General features: G+C 42.2%; 1 protein-coding gene across 4 annotated transcripts in view; it reads left to right on the forward strand.

Moving 5' to 3' along the window:
• pde5ab (phosphodiesterase 5A, cGMP-specific, b) overlaps window positions 1–23,542 on the forward strand; it is an 85,167-nt gene that overhangs the window by 20,076 nt on the left and 41,549 nt on the right. For 2 of the 4 annotated variants that reach the window (XM_010738522.3, XM_010738523.3), the window contains exons 1-7: window positions 8,168–8,528; window positions 11,364–11,901; window positions 13,039–13,212; window positions 20,001–20,090; window positions 20,303–20,374; window positions 20,767–20,856; window positions 20,950–21,087. In XM_010738522.3, coding sequence (XP_010736824.1) covers window positions 8,428–8,528; window positions 11,364–11,901; window positions 13,039–13,212; window positions 20,001–20,090; window positions 20,303–20,374; window positions 20,767–20,856; window positions 20,950–21,087 — 1,203 coding nt within the window. In that variant the 5' untranslated portion in view covers window positions 8,168–8,427. Of the gene's footprint in view, window positions 1–8,167; window positions 8,529–11,363; window positions 11,902–13,038; window positions 13,213–20,000; window positions 20,091–20,302; window positions 20,375–20,766; window positions 20,857–20,949; window positions 21,088–23,542 lie in introns of those variants that run through there. The other 2 variants (XM_019261035.2, XM_019261036.2) reach the window with 1 other exon arrangement.

Below are 23,542 nucleotides of genomic sequence, written 5' to 3' on the forward strand. Positions count from 1 at the left end.
ATTCCTGAAATGATTTGCACACAAAAAGCAGCTGGAACAATTTTCTAAATTGAAATCGTTTTAGAAACGAGGGTCACCCTCTTTCTTTGTCGTCGTCATTTATCTTCTATCACAGCGGGAGAAAGATTTATGTTTCTGTGCAAATCAATTTCTTTTCTCTTGTCGTCTTTCAGACGCTCAGGAAATTGCATTTTTCTCAAAGGATCGGGAGCATCAGCGCTGACCCCCTGCTTTCTGCTTCTGAATTCAAACTCTCTCATGATGCTGTGTGTGTGTGTGTGTGTGTGTGTGTGTGTGTGTGTGTGTTACCTAAACAAGACATCGTTGTTTGCTGGGACAGTAAGTCATTGTAGCTATAGCAGCACTGTAGGTTTGAATGCAAATTATACCTCCACCACAGAACGAAGGGTCGAGGCCGGATCACGTCAGGTTTTCTGTCACTGTCTTTGCTTACACGCCGTCAAAGGCATTCCAGCGATTTCTCAGAAAACACACTTCCATTCGAGCTGGAAGGGGACGGCTTGTGTGTCACTCTCGCTCTCCTCTTGTGAGATTTATTCCCGTTGTCCCCCCGCTCTGCGCTGACGCTGTGCAGACACGCGTCTGTGTTTTCTCAAACATTCGCTGGATGGAGCGGAGCCATTAAACATAGCCCTGCACAAACAGCGGTCCTGTTTTCAGGACCTAAAGTGATGCTGAACAGAAGCCTTTTATCTCTTAAATTGAAGATTTTTTTAGTCATAATGCCTCTGGCAGGATCAATCTTTGCTGTGTTGTGCTGCAGGATAGTCAGACTTATGGTTCTCCGGCTGCAAGATGCAAAAGTTGCAAAGGGTGGCAGCTTTTTATCAACTCAGAAAAAAGGCTGGAAGTTTAAACATCAGCAGTTGTGTGCATGAGACTGAAAAAAAAATCGTCAGCATCGCAGGTTATCTTTGTTACAAACTGCTGCATCTCTAACCCACTCTCTCTTTCCTTTGCTGTCTGCAAGCGAGGACGCTCTTCCTCTCTCAGTCTTCAGCTAGTAACGGTTGTCATGCAATTTAATCTTACACTGACAGAGAGAAGAAGAAGAAGAAGAATACTAATACTCCAGGAATTTATCACAACCTCCATCCTGATATCGACGTTTCCCTGTTTGATTATTTTATAATCACGTCAGTTTGTGGTGTTAAAATGTCATTTTTCAGTCTGCCCTCTCCGCTCCGGCAGTTCAAACTGCTCAAATTTATTTGAAATACCCAAACTCTCCAACGCAAACATCCACCACAGTTTACAGTCCCACTTCCTGCCTCAGCTCCTACACCACCTACTGTACTTGTTTGTAGTAGTTGGTGCAGTTTTCCTGTGTATTCAGGGATTGTAACAGACACTGTAGAGGTCTAATGTTTGGACTTGCCTCCAAATAAAATAAACTAACTAAACTTTTTACAGCATCTCTGATGTCTGACTGCTCGGATTTGGTAGTATGATCACAGATGATGGCCGACTACGTGGATAAGATTGAGTTGGGGCTGCTCTCCTGGTGTAAAGTTAGTCTGAACTCCTCTGGAGTTGGATCACACCAGAGATGAAGAGTCATTTCCTGTCTCTGTCTTGTGGGTCCAGCCTCTGCGCCTCCTGTTTAGGACACCAGCATCAGGTCTGACTGATGAGCGATTCTTAAACACTGGACTTGGCCCGCATATCTTCTGAACATTCTGACACTGAATCGAGGAGATGAAATGAGCAGTTGGTGCTGAATCATCGGTCTGGTTTCAACCAAAGATGATCTACTAAACCTTTCGGAAGCGTCTCCGGTTGTCTTTCATCCACACTTCCAAACAAGGTTTGGAGATCAGGGGCGAAGAGACCACGCCCAGTTATGAGAAAGCATGTATTGTTTCAAATCATGAGCACAGATCCTAATACATTATCTTTTGTTATAGAACATCACCGTCTTTCTCAAGTTTAACATATTATTGTACTTGATCTCCCACAAAACATCCATTATCAAGTGATGAGTTCTGCCTGATACAGCCACACAGAGACCTCCCTGAAAAACACTCTGGAGTCATTAAAGATCTCTGAAAAAGGCTATGAAGTACGTTTCACACAAAATAAGCTTGTGTACACTGTAAAAGAATTTGATGTTTTTATGGGAAAAAATTGGCAGCTGTGGTTGCCAGGATTTTACCATAATAAATACGATTTTTCTTTTTCTAATATTACAGTAAAAGGATATTAGTACTGTTGATTTCACCTCTAAGCTTGGCGTTTTAGTCCATGTTTTCATTGACAGTAAAAGACGGTAAAGTATGACATTAAATATTACGGTGTACAATTAACAGTCTCTAATATAAAACACGACTTATGAATGACTGTATGAATTCCTTTAAAATGCATAAATAAAGATTCTGACTGTGTTTGACTGTATACAGGAAAACACACTTCACGGCATATTTTACTTTTACTGTGTAAGATTTACAGATGTTCTTTTACAGAGTATGATAAGATGAGAAATAGAAGAAAAATATGTAAAGTGACTAACCAGACTGAACTCCAAATGGCAAAAGAGCGTTCCCTATGACAAAGTCCGAGCTGAGCTGATGTGTGAGTGTCGTTCAGGTGTGGATCACGGTCCTCTCAGCTTTTTATTTCCTTCCTTCGTCTCTTAGGCGTGTTTGCTGATCGTCTCCTGACGGCAAAACCAGAGGGCAGAGTCCACTGACACACAACGAAGAATGAGCAGAAATATTCCCATCCTTTATTCCTGCTCACTGTGTGAGTGTGTGTGTGTGTGTATTAACCCCTGATTCACGTGAGTGTGTGCATGCCTGTTTCCATCTGATCTTGACCTTAGGCAAACGATTGTGTTACATAACGCACGCATGCGTATGATTTGTGTGTAATTGCATTTAGTTCAGCAGATTGGGATTTGAATAACGTGTCAACACCTACTGTATGCTGTGTGCACGTGTTTGCATATGTGTGTGTGTGAGTTTTGTTATCTATATGCCTGTGTTCCAAATCTATTTGAATAGCAAACAGAGACATGATGAAGTTGCACAGATAAGATTGATTCGGGGCTAGATGGTGACGTGCTTTGCAAATCTGATAGCAATCAGTCTCCTGTGATAACGTTCGCCTGAAAACTCACAGTGAATAAAATGCAAATGGTTCCAGGGAAATTTCATCATAGTGTGAGATACTATGGTTTCGCTTGTGTGGTGGCACTAGAGGATGAAAGGTCAACAGAAGCCCCAGGGTTCATCCTTTGGGGACCCCGAGTATCCACAGCATATGTTGCTGTAATCCAGCTACAGCTGACCCAGTGAAGACAGATGAAAGATTCATCCTGTCCATGAATATCCATGACAGTCTGGTCAGATATAAATTTGTCTCAAGCGAACTGTTGGAGACCAGATGAAGGAACAAACTGACACAGAAAGCCTTCAGCTGGATTCACCTCATACCTTTATTGAAACATTCATTTTAAAAAGTACACCCTGGACAAATTGCCAGTTAATCACAGGGTACATAGAGACAAACAACCATTTACACCTACAGGCAATTTAGAGTCACCAATTAACCTATTAATGTTTTTGGACTGTGGAGGAAGCTGGAGTGCCCGTAGGGAAACCCACACAGACAGGGAGAACATACGATCAACCTTAATCGTGGCTGCTTTAGTCAACGGTTGAAATCCCACCAGAAGAACCATGGTCTTGGCTCAGAAGCAGCCCAGAAGTGGGTCTTCACTCGGCTCCTATTCGATTTTCAAAATAAAACACCCCGTGCAAACTTCCAGTCGAACAGCCAAAAGGGAAACAATTTACCAAAGTAGCATATTTACATATTTAGAGGCACGTAAACCAAGAAGAAATTACCAAATCTGAGCAAGTAAATTAAAGTCTGGTGGGCAAAACGCTTCTGAAGCGCTCTCAGTGGGGTTTGAAGTCGCGTGGAGAACTGACCAAAACAGCATCGTGGCTGCAACGAGATGTAGACGTGCACGGTGGTGTTCTGCCATCAGATGAGAAAACAGTTCTGTAACAAATCGTCCTGCTGATGGGGTTATCACATCAGAACACTGACTGTATGTGATTTTTAATTTGAAGGACTTGTTGGTTTAAAGTTCACTAGAGTTGAACTTTATGAACAAAACACCACGCAGACTTCCTTCACCAACTCGAGTGAATGTGCTGATCCCAGTAGTTCCATTGGAGTTCATTGATTTTCAATCTCAAAGTTTGCTGCTATAAATCCTGGTATGACTCAACCCTTAATGTCCCATGCTGCTTTATGTCTTCTGAAAGGCTTTCCATCCTAAAAATGCCAACAGCAAATAACAAAACTGTGCTTTTACGTTTCGAACTGTGTGTTTGCTGCGTTCAGCTGTTTGTGCAGTGCCTGCAGGCACACTGTCTGTTGCACTTCCAGCTCTGTGTGTTCACACTTTCACGGGTCTACTGTGGCAGCAGTGTCACATTATGGATGTTTGTGTGTGGTCATTGTTCAGACAGAGGTGGAGGTGTTACGGAGGGAGAAGCTGCGTTGCTGCAGACAAGTTGTGACCAGCTCGGGCTCAGAAACACATTAAGAGCAACTTCAGGAGTCAAAGAGCCTGAGGGACTTTGTGTGTGTGTGTGTGTGTGTGTGTGTGTGTGTGTGTGTGTGTGTGTGTGTGTGTGTACAGGACAGCAGTGGAGAGTAGAGATAGTGTGACCTTTATCCACTGTTTTATTTGTTGAAGAGAGTTTTTGTTTCACGTTGTGAAGCTGTTGAAAATCCTGATGTGAGTTCAGAATTTCAAGACTCACCCAGGCCAGAGGTTAAGATACTGTTAATTCAAAGTGATCACTACCTGCTCCTGTGGTGCTGTCAAAAACAAATGGGCAATTCACAATGTTTATGAATGATTAGCTCCCATCATACCACACCATGACAGTGTGGCCTATATAAGTACAGTTACAGTATTGTTTGGTCATTTCAAACAAGTGGAGGCTGACATGTTTAGTGAGTCTGCTAAACCTAAATTTGTCTGCTGGACATGTTCCTGCTTCCATTTGCATATACTTTGCATCTGTTTTCAATGAAAGTATTCAAACACGTAGGAGGTTGTTTAAAGGTGGACAGCGTACAGGGCATGTGTGAAAAGTATAATAGAAAGAGAAAGACGTGAATGGGCACAGCATGTGAACTCAAAATATGTCATCATATAGACCACAGCGAGGTGTGTCTGTTTGTGTGTCCCCCTCTCTCTCCATCTCACCATCAGATTGACTAGAGAGAGGCTCTGTTGTCTCTCTGATTGGTTGTGCTGTGCGGTTTGTGGGAGGTTTTGAGGGGGGCTGGGATGCTGCCGGTGGGCGCCCACCCCCCTCCGGGGACAACCAGCCACCATCTGCTGGTAAGGTAACACCACTGGTGGGGGCCAAGTGTCCAGCTGTGGGGGGGGGGGGGGGGACACTGGAGACCAGCACAGCGAGGACAGGCATGCAGGCTGAAAGCCATTAGACTTCATCAATAAAAGCCTGCGCTCCTCCAGCTATGTGATTCACGGGATAATTGAAAAGTTGCTTCTTGCTCGGGTTCATTACGAATTGTTTATTTGGAATTAGCAGCTTAATTACAGCGTGCAGGCTAAGTAAGGTCAAACAAGATGAATAAATGAATGACTTGTTTACCCCGCCTCTAAATTCAAACAGTGCTTCAATCTTTGAATTTTTTTATTATCAGAAAGATATTCAGTGTTTCTCCTAACATCTAAAACCTCTCTGACACATTTCTCACAGTTATTATTTATTTTGTTTGTGTCTGTGCAGTGTGAGAAAATGAAGCCATCTGCCTCTTTCCGGGGTATTCATTACAGCAGATGGGCTGATAGGTCTTCTTTTCAGTTGCTATAAATCAGCATTTTGTAAACCAAATATCTGAACAGAAATGAATGAAAATCCTCTGTGGTGCTTATTCCCTGGAGATGATAGATGTGCATCATGGTGTAAAAGCCAAGATAAATAAGTGCAAAGATACTCTGACTGTCGGTGGGGCTCAGAGCTACTTTACCGTATGTTTATCTTCTTTATATTCCTATAGGATGTGTGCATAGCAGACTTCTGAGTATCTGTGGTACTCTGTTGTGACTTTAATTTCCTGTACAACTGAAACACCACACCAGGGTTCAGGTGTCTGTGGTTGCTCAGTAGTAAGATTACAGTTGTTTTACTCGATGGACTCAATTTAAACTTCACATACATTGTGGTGGCTAACAGATTGTAAAAACACGTCTTTGTTTTTTGAGTGAAATGAGAAGATTGCCAATCTCATGTAGTACATAGCCGGAGTCATGACGTGTTTAAGCTGGCAGTTGTATCTTTGGAGGTGTTGGAAGGTGTGTTTAGTGTTGTTTTCTCTTTAGATGGAGCCAGGCTTGCTGTTTCTTCATACTTCCCATCTGTATGCTAAGCTAGGCTAACAATGTCTTGACTTTTTCATTTGTTGTAGAAAAGGCAGCTACTAAAACATCAACAGTACATCAACGGTTATGATAATACTTAATATATAGACACTTGTAGCACTTGTTTGACATATACAGTATGTATATCTACCAGAAAACATACAATTATAAGCTAAGCTAAGCTAAGTTAGAATTCTGAAACCGAAGCCAGGTCACCCTTCCATGAACCCGGTGGGTCCCATCAAAGTATTGGGTTTGCACGATTGTGTTGCTTGGGGTCTGTGGTCAGATTTGGGTCTCATATTTGGTAGTTTGTTCAGTAGGGTTGGGTTTTTAGAAACCCAGATATGCGCCTGCTGAGGCCTCAGTTTTAGGCCAGTGAAAAAACTCGACCCTTAACTTCTGATGTGGGACCTGACTTTTGCTTATAACCTTAAAAAAAATGCTCATTTTAGTTTCATTAGTCTGTAGAAACATTCCCAGAAGGTCTATACATAACCTTCAGTCATGGTTATGTAAACACTGTCAGGGAACTAATGTTTCCTTAAAATACCTCCACAAAGACCAGTGCCTGTAATGCTACATTCTTTTAAGATATCACAACTGTTCTAAGGAGCTATCTTTGACCACAAGAAATCTTTCCTTTGGGAATGTGTGCCAGTGTGGAACATCCCCCTAACCCTAACCCTAACTACTAACCCACATCCCCCAAACCCTAAGGGATTGTTAATGGTTATTTTATGGAGACGTTATGTAGCTTTCTTTTTTAAAGGGTGGTAGGAGAGAGATAAGACGCCCTATAAAGATGCATCCAACTGTTTCACATGACTGAAGTAAAAAACTGGACGGAGCTTCTGACAGGAACATTTTTGCCTTTAAAGGTGCAGCCCAACACTTTTACACATGGAAATTAGCTGACAGAGTTATATTCTATCTTTTCTTCTTAAGGACTTTTTGATGATAGTGATGTCACCAGGCGGGTTCTCTGAGATTAGGCTCGGCAACTACGACTCTTTAACAGATAACCAGTGTCACAAACTCAGAAAGTAGAGTTTTAAAGATGCCTGTATTTACTTCGGAGGACCTTTCTCAAATCCAACTCAATAATTATCTGAGATTAGTTTTGGTGACTATGCTTATTTAACATAAAGTCTGTAAAAGTGAAGTGAAGTTTTAAAGATGACTGTATTTACCTGGCAGGACTCTATTGAAGACAGACTATGAAGTTGCATTATGGGAAATGTAGTATCCAGTGTTTTTGGAGTTTGACACAGACTAAAAATCTCTGCCTCTGCTGTGTGATGTTGACCACCCTTTTTAAAATCTTTTAGCGAGTTCACCAACTTTACCAAAGCTAAAACACTGGAGTGACCCTTTAAATGTGTTTCATTAAACAACCAGCTTGTGTTGGGCTTGAATCAGCCTCTGCAGTTTTCCTCTATGATCTTTGGCAACACAAATGCATTTATATGCCGTTCTAATCAATTATGTGGAATTAGGAAAAAAAATATCATGCACTGGCAGGATTTCTTTTTCTAATAAGCTATCATCAGTGTGTCTACAGAGGCTCATAATGTGTAAAATTCAATAATATCATGAGTTGGCTGAGTTATCAATCATTTTTATCTTTGTTTATTTGTAGCGCCCTTTATCATAAAAGGGTGAGAGAGCGAGGATGAGGGAGGGGGTAACCTCTCTCTCTCTCTCTCTCTCTCTCTCTCTCTCTCTCTCTCTCTAATCCTCCAGTAGTCGCTTCACCAACTAGGAAGCGCACAGTCACCGCTTTATGATCCGAGCGCACCAAACCGACCGACCGTCCGACCCACCGGCCCCGAGCAGCTCTCTCTCTCTCTCTCTCTCGGAGCCGCTCTCTCCCTCTCTTCCTCTCAGTCTATCTCCGTACACATTATTCGGTACCGGTTCTTCCGTGTTATAGATGTAGACGGTAACCGGAGCTCACGGTGGGAGACTGTTGTCGCCTTTGCGCCATGGAGGACTGCTGCTGCTCCCCGGAAAGCGAGAGGATGGAAGCGTGGCTGGACGACCACTTGGAGTTTACGCACTCCTACTTTATCAGGAAGGCGTCAAGGTAAAAGTAAGGGGTGGAGGTGGAGGTGGTGTGTGTGTGTGTGTGTGCAGGGTTGGGTGGTGGATTTGTTTACATGGTGAAGTGTCCAAAAGAGTATCTCTGCAAACAAAGTGTTTGCATTGTGTGCAACCTCCACAGCCAATCAGGGATGTTAGATGAGAGTGTTTGTATTCCAGGTGACCCTGCACGGATCATATCTAACAGTAAAACAGTCCAGCTCCAGCAGGAGTGATGGGGGTCCATCCCGACCTGGACACCCCTGTGTTCCCCTCGCTCAGGTACCTGCAGAGCTGCTCCAATGCACTCAGCTCAGCTCTGTTTCATTTCACCATCCACTTCACAATCAGTAAGAGCTCTAGAAGTTGCACAGGGGCCTTTTAATCATTAACTTTTACTGCTGCCAATGTTTCTAATTCTCAGCCCCATACTCTTGATAAATGGGTGATAATTATACAAGCCTTTCCGCACAGCCTCCCCGTGCCGTCAATGATTTTTTTTTCTTTCTTTCTGTTGCAGCCTTTCAGACCTTTAGAGAGCGTGGCTGGGTGCAAATTAGACGTTTAATTTCCTACGCAAACACAGGCTTCCAAATCAGGCAGGAGCAGCTATATAAGGCATTTCTTTAGCAGAAAGCGTATCTGTACATTTCATCAGCGTGGCAGCTCTTCATCAGGACACTCCAGGTCTGTGTTTGTTTTACCGACAAACCCCCTTCAGACCCATTTGGCCACTTGAACCACCATGGCAACTTCTCTTTCATCCGGTAACTCTAACGCACACTATCTCAATCAAAATATTTTGTCCGTGAAGAGCATTGTCAGAGGACTTTTTACTTCCTCTCCTGCTGTTTTTCGACCGGAGTTGATCGGTTCTGTGCAAGAGGTTTGCACACATCAGCCATTCTGCCGTTCTGGTTGAGAGGCATTTCTTAGAGAGGTATTGATTCAGCCACACCTCCACTGGATACATTAGGGTCGGCTCTGTGGGGAGGCAGGCGGCTCAATGGGAGATGGGAGTGAGGAGAACTCAACCTGACTGGCACCGCCAGATAACGGCCCCATTCTCTGTGGCTCCTTATTTTATTTGCCTGGCCCAGAACCCAAGATACCATGGTTTAATTCCATGACTTCCCTCGGTTTCTTGCATTCAGCTCAGGTGAACGGAGCCTCTGATTGGTGTGGAAACATCACAGTGAAGTCACGTGACCTTCAGTGGAAAGCATGGCCGAAAATGTGTGCATGTGCGCGTCCGGTGTGTTTGTGTTGTAGGAGTTGATTAGACAATGTGTCGGCTGATTGGAGAGCTTCTCTGTAATCACATCCAATTTACCATCCGCACACACACATACACACGCTCACATTAGATTTGTTCCATCCACATTAAGACACTTAAGAGGGTTTCAGCGCACACAGCTTCAATGAAGGCAGATAATCACATATCCACTGTCCCCATGTTCACTTTTATTTCCCACTGTTGGTCGTACTTTAACTCCAGGAAGGATTTTCATCTCTACATTTCTTTTCAAGATTTTCCAGTAATGAAATCCTCAATCGTTTTATCGCCAGTGCCCGCTATTCTAAGAGATGTCATTTGCTGTCCAATTTCACAGGTACAAAAGCTTGATTTTAGCCTGCGGCAGACTTTAGATGAAAATGTTTTCAGGTGCATATGATGTGCAGAAGAAGTGAAGCGAAAGAAAGAAAAGAGGAATCTCAGACAGGAAGGGATTAATTGGAGAAGACGTGACTACCAAGTGGTGGATGGGTGAGCGGATAGATTCATCTTCAGTTTAAAGTTGAACATTAATTGCACAGGTAGTGTACAGTGAGCTTTTTCAGCTGAAAAAAGCTGCACGCTGCTAGAAATGAGGTCGATTACAGTCGTGAGACCGAGCTTAAACGGTAAAGTAGCGGGCTGTAAAACCCAAACAATGAGCTGAAAGTCATTTGATCATTGTTAATATTAAAATATTTAGCAACAGCAACTAGCAACTTAGTTTTCGTGTTGATTCTGGCGGCCCCTGTGGACAAAAGAGGTAGTGTTTCCACGAAAAAACAAATCCGATTGGGTGGCCATTATTCAAAATAACTATCCTTAAATGTTCTTTTATTGGGATCATATACTGTAGAGGCATCAGTATTAAATTTGAATAGTTCCATAACCAGTTAAAAACTTGTAGTGCTGCAATAATGCTGTAGTTGCCACTTGAGGCCACGGTTACAACTGTTCTCCAAATTAGTCTTTCTTTAAACCAAACATCTGACCTCAGTTAAATTAGTTTCAAATTAAAAAAAAAACAAAAAACAGAATTTCCAAGAACTTTGGAAATCTAAGCTGGCTATTAGAGGTCTGAGTCTCCAGATGCTCCACCTCTGGTTGGTTGTAGTTGGGTACAAATGAGATCTCCACACAGACTGCATGTCACATTAGGATCGCTGAGCTGATGGGACCAAGTGTTCATTGTTTGTGGTTGGAGCCAGTTGCCAGTTTTGAGCATGTGAATGTCTTGTTTTTGTTTCGGTACAAGAACAGAGAGGAGTTTGTGTCCTTGTGGGATTTTGTGGGTTAATTAGTGACTGTCAACCAGTGTGCTGTATTGTGTCTTTACTCATTTGTTCAATATGTGCTCGCTTGTCTGTCACGAATAAAAGCTCTGTTTGTGGAAACTCTCATTGTCAGTCGTGCAGCACTTGTAATCTGTTTCAGACGGTCTTATCATTCCTGACACTTTAACCCACAGTGCACCTGTAACAGTTACTGTACCGGCTGTACAGATACGGTATCTTCTGCTCCAGTTGCAAAGTGTTGGATACACTTTCTTCTCTGTTTCCACAGGGAGATGGTGAATGCCTGGTTCGCTGAGCGTGTCCACTCCATCCAACCATCTGCCTCCAAAGAAAATCCTCCACAGCAGCGTGCCCACCAGTCCTCCACAGACCCCGCTCCCCCCTCTGCCTCCATCATCCTCCCACCCACGCTCAGCCTCCTGGACAACCGCTGCCCATCCCCGGCCACAGTCTCCAGCCCGGCCCCGGGCACCCCCACTCGCAAAATCTCAGCGTCCGAGTTTGACCGCCCTCTCAGACCCATCGTGGTTAAAGACTCTGAGGGCTCTCTGACTTTTCTGAGCGACGCTGACCGCAAGACAGTCCCTCCTCTCTGGGGCTCGGTGATGGGTGAGGGTGGTGTCGGCGGGGGAGGAAACGGAGGCGGATGCAGTGGGCCAGGTAGCGGGAGCGGGGTTGACCGCTGCACCAGGCTGCTGGAGCTGGTGAAGGACGTGTCGAGTCATCTGGACGTGACAGCACTCTGCCACAAGATCTTCCTCCACATCAACGAGCTAATCGCCGCAGACCGCTACTCACTCTTCCTGGTAGGAATGGAAACAACTTCAGAACCCTAACTGGTTTTACTGGAGTCACTGTGACAGCCATGATATTGCCACTTGTTGCCACCAGCTTTTGATTACCCACCTGGTATTTTTAACCTATAATGGTGCTTGTTCACTTAACACACTCACATGGCTTTGTCCGTCCAATCCTAACACAGAGAACATGTTTTCAGAGATCACACAGGTCTGTGTGATGAGATTGGATGAATCACCACTGAGCTGTCTCAGATCGCCAAGAGCTGCTTTTAGATTTGCGCAAAACTCTGAAGACTCTCAAGACTTCGGCGACATAGACACTGGTCAAATTCTGTCTCCACACTCATTGTGCTGACACTCCATTTACAGTATCGTGCATGTCAACATTACTGATGCTCTAGAAACTTTACCCAAAGCCCATGTAAAGGCAATTCTGAGATTTCTTTCAAAATACATATGTTGGAAAATAGATGCTGAAAACTTGAAAAAACTTTGAACGATATATTAGTGAAATGTGGAGTTAGAGGTTCAAACTGTTTTTCTCCAGTTTTCAGTCCAGGATTTTGTGGGCGGTCCTTAAAGGGTGGCTCGATGACACGCTGAGGCCACCCTGAGCATACCCCTGCACCCCTAGCAGAGAGATGGAGATGAATTCATCTCACTCAGAGTGTTTCAAAGTTAGTCATGTCATTTTCTGAACTCATCTGACACGTTTCAGTCGCTTCAAAATGGCTGCATGACGGCTGCCACGAGTGGGCGTGGCTTCAGCACATTCAGAGGACACGCCCCCACAGTCCTGGAGCTGAGAATTAATTTGTAATCATTCAAATTTGGCTGAGTGGTTAATAACACTTTCTTCTTTGGTCTGACAAACTCAGAACACATATTCATCCTTACCTTCCACAGACTTTAAAGCTTATTTAACAGTACATCATCCATCCATACGTCCCGGGTCTCAGGTAGTGGACCGGGTCTTCCTGGTTCTGCCTCAGTTCTGTCTTTTAAATAGTGTGTAATGGTGTTACCTATGTCAGTAACAAGAATGTGTGGTGCATCTGGAGATGACTTTTCTTATTTTTAGCAGAAAAATAAGAGGATCCAATATTCCATCTAAAATCTAACACGTCCTGTGTGTGGTCTCAGGTGGGAGAGGACAGTTCCAACAGGAAGTTCTTGGTCAGTCGCCTGTTCGACGTAGCCGAGGGATCCACGCTGGAGGAGTCCTCCAGTAACTGCATCCGGCTGGAGTGGAACAAGGGCATTGTGGGACACGTAGCCGCTACGGGACAGCCGCTCAATATCAAGAACGCTTACGAGGTGAGGATGTGCAGGATTTCATGCGGTTTGGTTTCCTTTTCTTTTTTCTTTTTTTTGGATGCTGAAGCCTGAAACGAGGTGGTTTGCTGTCTATGCATTTGTGTGTGTGCATGCGTGTGTATGTGTGTGTGGGAGAAGAAACAGGCTTGTGTTTGCTTTGGGTGTATTTAATGTTTTGTGCTGACAGAGCACAGACTTGAGGGGGAAGAAGGGGGATCAAAGAAGGACAAGTAGGTCAAAGAGCTTCTCTGGAGGGTTCATCATCACCACACACACATACAGACACACACAGACACACACAGACACAGACACACACTTTCACTTAGTAGCTGAAGAGTGTCTGGTGAGATGTTGACCTCTGACAGTTTCGGTGTACTGACCTTCTGAGCGATCAGGTTTCAGCAGAATGTCACCATCTCGCTTCAATCAATAATCAAACCTCTCTGACGTCCAAGTCTCACCAATGATCTGGATTTGTCTTTGTTTACGGGGAGTTATGTGATGTGACTGTTTTTTAGTAAATAACAGGAGGGTGGAAGAACTGCTGTTCGTCAAGAAATAGTTCCCCTACAGAACCACAAAGCTTTGTTTATGAATTTTGAATTTAAAGAAATGATTTCTGTGAGATTTAGAGCCGTTCGTAGGTGTATTTGATCCCTTACGTATAGCCAGGCTAGCTGTTTCCCCCTGCTTCCAGTCTTTATGCTAAGCTAGGCTAATCACACCCTGATTGACATGAGATTGAAACACAGTCTTTTTTTTTTACTTTCTTTCGTTAAATAATAAAAAAACAAAACAATAATTTGACTGTAGTGGAAGGTGTGTGGTGAAAGATTCTCCCCTCAAACAGTGGCAGCATATTTTGCTATTTGATTTATTTATATTATTTCAATTATGGATCGATGATTAATAATAATTAAATTAAAAAGTGCTTGCATCCAGTGTCTGGGAGCCTAGCTTGCCACCACTGGTGTGTGTGAAGGGGTTTGGATTTCATCAGTGTGACCTCTGCAGATTGAGCCACTGACCTTTGACCCCTCCAGCTGCTCCTGACTATATTTCCACAAATCAAGATTTTTCTTCGAAACGCTGTTCCGTGATGAGTGTTTTTGCGCCAGTGTACGTCTTTGGCTGCACACCGAATGCGACCTTCCTCCAGAAGAGTTACGAGTGCCTTCAAAAAGAAGCAGATGTGCGCGGCGTTCGTGTGTGTGGGTGGAAGAGAGGGAGCGAGGTGGAGGACGGTGGAGAGAGAGCAAGACATACAGAGAGAGAGAAAGTATGTGGCTGTAATTAAATGCATGTGTTCTGCGTGTGTTCATATCTTTGACTTCTGTGTGTGTGTGGTTTCTCTATGAGGAATTTCAAACCGACCGTATAGATTTATACAGTTAACATTATAACCTGCAATATTTCAAACTAAAGAGTGGACAGTGGAATTTCACAGTTTTACTATTTCCAGCGTAAATCACGTCAGTGACGCGTATCTGAAGTTTTTCTTTTATCGAGTATCCGCTCCTTGATATTCCGCCTTTTACAGAGCTGTTGGCAGCCATTTCCACAAAATCTCTGAATACGCTGAAGTGATATTGGACACGAAGTGGAATCACGTCACTGCTCCTGCTGATTTTTTTGTGTTTTTGTTATTATTTCTTAAACTGGCAGCTGGCAGGAATTTCAACCCCGTGTGAACTTTCACTGTGCAGAAGGGAATCAGGACAAATAGAGACGTGCTTGCCGTTTGTGTTCTGATTATCCACAGTAACGGGGACACTCCCTCTGGAATAAGGTCTTATTATTTATTTAAATCTTCAAAGATTTGAGCACCTCCAATGAAATTCCATTCACCAAAATCATGTTGAGCTGGAGGCACAAATCTGAGAAGCGGATATCTCAAAATTAGGACAAAATTTGAGACATATGAATATCACGTTGCAGGATATTTTTATGTTTTAAAGACACATTTTTCTTATTATCACTGAATACCAAATAATTCTGTTTTAATAAGAACCTTTAACAGGAAACTTTTCTTAACGTTTTAACCTCGTTTTAAGTCGACTATAAAAAAAATTGAGTCATTGGAAGTTTTTTGTAGTTTTGTGATAATGACATATTGCTTTTATATCAAATGATTGTGGACATGAAAAAAAAACATTTCTTAAAATATTTCTTTATTATCTTCTATTTTTATCATCATTTTGTTCCAGTTATATCATAACACATAAAAATGTTACAAAACGTAATAAATGTGTCCTGTTAAGGCAAAAAAACGTATAAGTTATAAACTGAAACTTCCATATGTTCTTACAATGATAGAGATAACTAAAACTAACTAAACATTGTCATATTTGGTGAAGTATCATGCTTTAGATGAGTGAAGGCTTTTTGGGTGAGGCGTCTCACTGTGTTGCAGATGAACTCTTTGTAGTTTATGAAGAACATCTTGTCCCAGACAGACGCAGTCTCTCGTCCTGTCTCCTGTATTCACTTTTATGAAGTGCAGGTAAAGGTGAGTGTGGAGAGGTGACAGCTACTAACAGTAACTGCAACAAGAACAGGATGGATCTTGAGTACTACAACACTTTTAGAAGCCTGGTTTTGATCATGTATCAGGATATGTGGTAAACCTCTGCTTTAACATGGAACATAACCTGCTTCTGGTTATTCATATCTTTGTATACATGCTCAGAACAGTCTCCAGATCTGTGAAAGCAGGACGCACGCAGCACATAATGAGGATATTAGTGCACATGCAAGCACACTGACTGTGAATAGATTTTTAAAACTCACTTACTAAATAAGATAAAGTCATTTGTCTAATGACTCATTTCCTGCTGATAACATGCAGCATTTCTCTTGAAAATCAGCAGATTGTGCTCCTGATCCACGAGCCACAGAAAACAAAACCGCTCTTCAGCTGAAGAAAACTGATGACAGATGTTGTCCTCGCTGCCATGAAAAAGATTTAAGACTGTTTGTCATCAAACTTCACAGACCACAAAACAGCATCCTGAGTGTCTGACATCATTTGCTATGGGTGTGTGTGTGTGTGTGTGTGTGTGTGTGAGAGAGAGAGAGAGAGAGGGGAAGAGATTTCCTGCTGTGTACCTTCCCCTGGTTGCCTGCCAACCAGAAGATGATGATGATGGCGATGATGATGATGATGATGATGTGAGGAAGATGTGTGAAAGGAGACGAGGTGAGAATGACCAATAAAGAACAAGAGTGGCTGAAGGGAGTGTCCACCTGTGTCCAATTAGCTTGCTGTGAGTGTGTGTGTGTGCATCTTCTAGGTGGTTCAAGTGTGGTTTTGAGTGTGCGTGTGCACACGAATGTGTGTCATTAATCCGCGTAAGCACACATGAATACGTGTAATGAAAATAAAAAAGTGTGTGTGTGTATTTGGGTTTGCTTCCAGGTAAGTGCACGTTTCTGTGTGTGTGTGTGTGTGTGTGTGTGTGTGTGTGTGTGTGTGTGTGTGTATTGTACAATGACTCACCTTGTTAAGGTGCGTGTTAACATAAAAGTGTGTGTGTGTAAATCAACAGTAGTTGTGTGTGTGTGATTTACTCATGCACATTGTTACTATAGATTACCTGAGAGTATGCTGCAAGCTATATTTGTGTGTGTGTGTGTGTGTGTGTGTGTGTGTGTGTGTGTGTGTGTGTGTGTGTGTGCAGAACCTGATACTGCTTCCAGGAAGTCCACCTGCGTCATCCGAGGGACTCCCCATCTATCTGACTGGATCTTTACCTTCCCATTAGTGTGCTCAGGATTACATTGATTTCAGCAGCGTGATGAGAGATATGCCTGTTTACATTAGTTCAGTCCTCTGTGGGCGGCACTAACTAAGTGTCTGGCAACAGCATAGGCCAAACCAAACTACACAGAGGCTGGGGGGGGACGATGTCCTTATAAATGCCTGCACTGTGCTCAATCCACCATGGAAGCTTTGAGGGGGGGCGGCCTGCAGGACTTATCTATCATTCACTGAGTTGTGTTTTGATTTCAGCTGATCCGGCCACATATTTGTTGGATTCTGAAAGATGATGATTGTGTGTATGTAAACTGAGGGTTTTGTGTAAGTGAAAGGCTGTTGCGGCTTGTGGCAGAGTGAGTCATGGTGAAAGAGGCAATGATTTGGGTTGGAGTTTTGATAGGGATATAAAAAAAAAAGCTCTATGGAGATAATTGCAGCCATTATCAGTCAGTTTAAAGTTACTCTGTGTGTGTGTGTGTGTGTGTGTGTGTGTGCTGTCCATAAAAGACGTTTTTCAAATAATAACCCTTTTTCAAATTGCTGACGCAATTTAAAAGAAAACCTTGCAGTATCTGAAACCTGATGTTTTCCTGACGTTATGATTTGTTGTTTTATGGCTGAGAACACGCCACGTCCATGCCAAGAAGAAGAACAACATTTTTCTTTTGCTTATTTTGGAAAACATCAATTCATTTGGCAAAGTTTATCATTTTTTATATATTTACCTACATCGCAAACACACAAGGCACACTTCCACATTTCATTCATACTAAATACAGAAGTGCAACAAAGCCACAGACTGTATAAAACATGGATGTAGTCTCCATGATGTCACCCACAAGTTTCTGAAAAGCCACTGTGAAGCTCAGTGTGGTGACTTTGACTGCCATCACCTCTCGGCTAATCTAGAAATCAGCAAAGACGTGGAACGTGGGGGGAGCTCGGGTGGGCTGAATGATGCTCAACAAGCCATCTGTAACATCACCTACCTGTCAATCAAAGCATCCACACTGTTAATCTTGCATATTTTAAGCCTTAATATCATCTGAACAGGTGAGTTGTATATAAATTCACCCTCAGTACAGTTGTCATGAACGGGGAAATTAGCTATAGAGACCAAAACTGTTTTTTGTACCAGGCTGTAAACATGTTTATTTCTGCTGTGAAGTTGGACATTTGGACATGGGGACTTATGGAGACTGACTCACTTCTGGAGCCAGCCTCAAGTGGACTTTTAAGGAATTGCAGTTTTTGGTACTTCTGCATTGGCCTTATTTCCCAGCCACAGAGGTTGATGCTTGATCATACAAATAAGTTATTCTCTAACCAATTCCAAAACTTGAAACTCAACATTTCTTGCAGTCTATCGTTGAAAGATGAGCAGAAAAGAAAGGCTTTTAATTTGAAACATCAGAAAGTAAGGTTCCATTGTGTACAGTAAGACTGGCGTAGCAAAAGCATATCAGAGAACAAGCAGGCTTCTCATTGAAACATGATGAAATATACTTCATACTATAAAACAAAAATTAAATTTTTGGAATAAAGGCCTGCCTCTAATAATAATAATAATAATAATAATATTCTCTCTCCCATCAGGGGGAGTTAAATAAGGACCACTACAGTGTAGAGCTACTGAGAACTGTGCTTGAAGAATCCTGTTGTGATTCAGCCATTTTACTCCTACTGAGTTTAGAGGATTATGGTAATGGTCAGAGAAAGGCTGAGTGTTTAAAGGTCAGCCTGTCCAACAGGAGAATAGTCATCTATACAAAATACCTCCCCACCCACCGGTGCACATGCCTTCAGAGGCCACTCTCTCTCTTTTTGCCTCCTTGATTGATAGCACTAAAACCACAACTACCAACAAAACTATGAGGCTTTTGTTTTGGAAGGAGGGTAGAATTTTGTGTTGCATAACCTGCTTGCTGCATGTGTGCAGCTGCTACAGAATATCAGTTTCTTTATGCAAATGATTCCCGCATTTGTCGTCAGCGTAGGTGGTTGAACTTAGAGAGGAGGTCTGGACTGCTGGAGCTGCTGATGGCCGAGACTTTTTCAATCATTTTGACAGATCACTTAATCCCAACTCCCCAAATTAGTGTTGCATTTTGTTCTTGGACAGCACATATGCATTTTTACTAGGCCGTGGCAGACTTACCGTTCAATTCAATGGAATGTTACATATTATCTTAAAGTTCAATGATATTGAAATATGTTCAATTTGTTCAATTCAAATGTGAAACCCATCCTTGATTTCAGACAAATGAAGGTTTATAGCCTACCATGCATTTTGTTGACTGATATGAGATGTAGCTAACTAGCTTATCAAGCTAATGGTTTAGGTTAGCTACTGGTTTGTAGTTTTCTGTGTCACTTTAGTATATTTTGACTTTTAACAGTGTAAATATGACTTTTAAATTATTAATGACTTATAATGACTTATAAATAGACTTTTAGGACTGAGGCTGTTGCTGTGTGTCCTTGGGTAGTTAGCCGTATCCCAAATCCAAAAAGGACAGACCCGCTAGCATACAAACTGATAGCCATAAGAAATGGCTTTTTCTACAGAGATGAAGATACTACAGTGTGAAGGGGAGAGTTGTTTTGAAATGTTTTTTTAATGTAATCCAAAAACCCCACAAACTAACGCTGTTAGTACATCAAATGCTAACTCCTGGCTTTTGAAGCTATGCTGGTTTTATGTTGTACGCAGTAACACGTTTTTGTAGATCAAAGCACTTTTGAATCTGTTTTTTGAACTTCTTGTGTTTCTAGTTTTGAAAAGGCTGAAAAAAAACCCTCTATTTTCCTGCACACAGCTTCAATATGTGGAGAAATCCAAAGCTTGGCAAGTCAACAGTCAGTCTGTTGATTTGCCAGTTTGAATTATTTAGAGTTTCAGTAGGAATGCACAGAGAATATCAGTGATCAAAAGCCGATGTCTGTCCTAAAGTGTATCTCTGACCTGCTGGAAACCGTTTTTATTGCTTTAAAGATTGAATTATGTATGTGCGCTTTGCCTCCCCAGGACCCCAGGTTCAATGCTGAGGTGGACTTGATCACAGGTTACAAAACCCAGAGTATCCTTTGCCTTCCCATCAAGAACCACAAAGAGGAGGTAAGACAACACACAGTAGATCTGATGTTACGGAACTTAACCATAGACAAGAAGGGAAGTTTAGGCTATATTGTGTATAAAACTGTTTCATTTTCATATTTTTGGTTGGCTTGAGATTGAAAGAAGAAAGCTATGAAACATTTCTGTCATTTAACTTGATCTATGTTCTTTTTATTAACCTCTCTGTGTTCCCTCCACCTTATCCTTCACAGGTAGTTGGAGTGGCTCAGGCTATCAATAAAAAATGTGGGGAAGACGGTGCCTTCACTGACCAAGATGAAAAGGTTAGTAAAAGTTCACAAAGAACCACGTTTTGGAAGTGTCTAAATTCAGGAAAGAAAATGTCTTTGGCAAGCTCCATTGCTCTTGACCAAAGTGTTGACAGATTGCCTTACATCTGTTAGCAGAAACAGAACCTTAGCTGTGCTGACCGGTGTCAAACTCGTGTCTCTGAAGCCCCCCAGATACACTGCATATAAAACTGTCTTCCTTTATCTCACTCCATCTTTCTCCACCTGCACATGACCTTCCTCATATCATCTGTCATCTTCATCTCTCCTTCTTCGCCTTCTTTTTTGATTTATATTTTTTCCATGCCTGTCTTGTTTCCTGTCATTTCTTCCTCTTCGTTCTTTGTATGCGGCGCTCACGTGTTCTTCTGTTCCTCTCCTAACAGGACTTCTCGGCTTATTTGGCCTTTTCAGGCATCGTCCTGCACAACGCTCAGCTCTACGAGACGTCGCAGCTGGAAAACAGACGCAATCAGGTGAGTGTTTGCATGGTTTTTTGAAGACATGTGTGCCCATAGACACAACTCTGAATGAGATGTGTCCTTCTGTGTTTGAATGTGTGTGTGCAGGTGCTGTTGGACTTGGCCAGTCTCATCTTTGAGGAGCAGCAGTGTCTGGAGGTTTTATTGAGGAAGATCGCAGGAACCATCCTGTCGTTTATGCAGGCTGAGGCTTGTACTGTCTTCATCGCCGACGAAGACTCCATGGTCAGCACACACACACACACACACACACACACACACACGCGCGCGCGCACTCAAGTATTCGCAACATGTTCGTTCGTGTTTGTGTAAAAGTCAGATCTTAACCCGGCCAGGAGACACAGACATGGTCCCACCGATTTTACAACTGATTAACGTTAACAAGTTATCATTAATTTCTAAGTTATCACAACAAAACTTTATACCCCCAAGTAAGCTGGTGAAATCCATCAGTAAAGCACGTCGGATCCACACATCTTTTCAGTTCAGCAAGTCCACTTGAGGTCAGCGTTTAGAATCCGCTTCACAGTTTTGTTGCATCGAGCATCAAGATAACTTCGACTGTTTGCCATTTTAAACCATAGTAACAGCTTGTTTGCTGCTGTGCCTAACGCTGGCATCACTAATTTGTTGTCATCTGTGCTCGCTGAGACGAACCTGACCTTTGCTCTCTGACCCTTCACCTCCTGAGTAGGGACACTTGCTCGCGTAAGTCGTTTGGTACCACCTTGTGGCCACCGATGGCCGGGTCTTCTTGGATCCACTTGGGTATTACCCAAGACCCACGGCAATAGAACCGACAACCCACACCTGATTGACCTTATAAAATGTGGTCAGGTCTTGGGTTCAAGGTTTTGGGCGGACCTGTGAAGATCTCTACTGTGAAGCTGTCAAACATTGTCTGACCAATGAGATATTTTCCACAATGCAATATAATATCTATAACTATGTTTTTATGAGTGTTTAATCACCTGAAAATAAGAATTGTTGTGTTTTTAGTACATCAGATTGAGCCTTTTATATCTACAGATAGGTCCTCCCACCATGTTTCAACAGTAGCCCAGACCACACAAACTAAACACTGACTCTAGATTCACTCATTGGTTTGCGCCCACTATAGTTTCTCATTCAAGGCTGAAAGGACAGGGTGGGGCGAGGGGCTTGCAATCAGCAGCTACACCACCAGTGCTGAACAATGAAGGATTTAGCAGCACAAAACAAAGATGAAGTTTAAGATGTGAAGTGTCTCTGTGTGCATACATTATCCTACACGGAGCGGCGAGAATAAGCTGTCAAGACAAAATAAGAAAGTGACAAATGTACCGACGGGGAGAGGGAAGGCAGCGGAATGAGTGAACGATAATGATGTGAAGGAACAGTGCTGGAGTGACAACTTGTTGAGATGAAGAGAATAAATCTCTCAAGCTTTACTGTCGAAACAAGAACGCAGCGTGATTTGTTTGCTGTCATGTTTCAAAAAGTTCTGGATGTTCAATTTGCATAACATCAAACTTTTAGATAAACTTACTTTGCCTGCGCCAGTTGCCGGGGTGACGAGTTTTACAGACTGTGAAGGTTAGGTTTGTTGTTACTGAATCACTGCATTCACAGAAGAAGCTGTTCAGCATCTGTATCAGCAGCTGGTTTTATCTAAAAAACAGATTCTGCATACAGCTGGTGATACATCCATCTATTAATCCGATTATTTAAGAGTTTAAGCTGAAATGTTCATTTTGGTCTGTGCTGCTTTGCTTCAAAGACATAATAAATGAGCTGATAGACACAGCAGCTCTGAACATCTTATTCTGTTTAATGTGTTCTTAAGAAAACTCCAAATATAACCGTGTTGTATTTGTATTTGTGTTACAGTTCTAAAACATATTCTGCCACTTTTTGTAATCTACAGGTCAGATTTCCAGTTACATGTTATATAACATAAACTCAAACCTGCTCTTTCTCACACACAGTCAAACAGGTACAGTAGTTTGCAGTTTTATTATATTACATTACATTACATTACATTGCATTTAGCAGACATTACATTACATTACATTGCATTTAGCAGACATTACATTACATTACATTGCATTTAGCAGACGCTTTTATCCAAAGCGACTTACAGAGGAGGACATAAGCTGAGAAAGGTGTAAAGGAGCACAGAATAGTTGTTAGTTTTGTTATATCAAACAATAAGTCCTGGAGTTTTTTTTGTTTTGTTTTTGCATTTTCACTAATTTACATATAGTTAAAGTTGGGCAATTTGACCCAAACATAAACACCAACTTCAGTATGGTCTAACTATTCATGACACAGTTTATGGAACTGTCATGACTCTATCATAAACGATCGTCTGCATTTAGATTGACTTTCACGATGTAAAATTTTCACATGTTTTGCAGAAACCGTTCAGATTCCAGTGATTTATTAACCATCTAGATGCGTTTTTTCAAGTTAGCTTGCGCCTACTATAGTTTTGCCTTCACGTTCGAAAGTAGATTGTGAGGCGAAGGGGTCGCAATCAGCAACTACACCACAAAGTCAGTCAAACCTGCTTCAGTTACAGCAGCTTGCAATTTTTTTTATATAACAGACACCAACTACACTTATTTTTTTTTACATTTTTACTAATTTATATAAAGTTAGACTTGGACATTTTTTTATTTTATTTTATTTTATTTTT

This window comes from Larimichthys crocea, chromosome XIV, assembly GCF_000972845.2.
Source record: "Larimichthys crocea isolate SSNF chromosome XIV, L_crocea_2.0, whole genome shotgun sequence".
In the NCBI taxonomy this organism is placed as follows: domain Eukaryota; kingdom Metazoa; phylum Chordata; class Actinopteri; family Sciaenidae; genus Larimichthys; species Larimichthys crocea.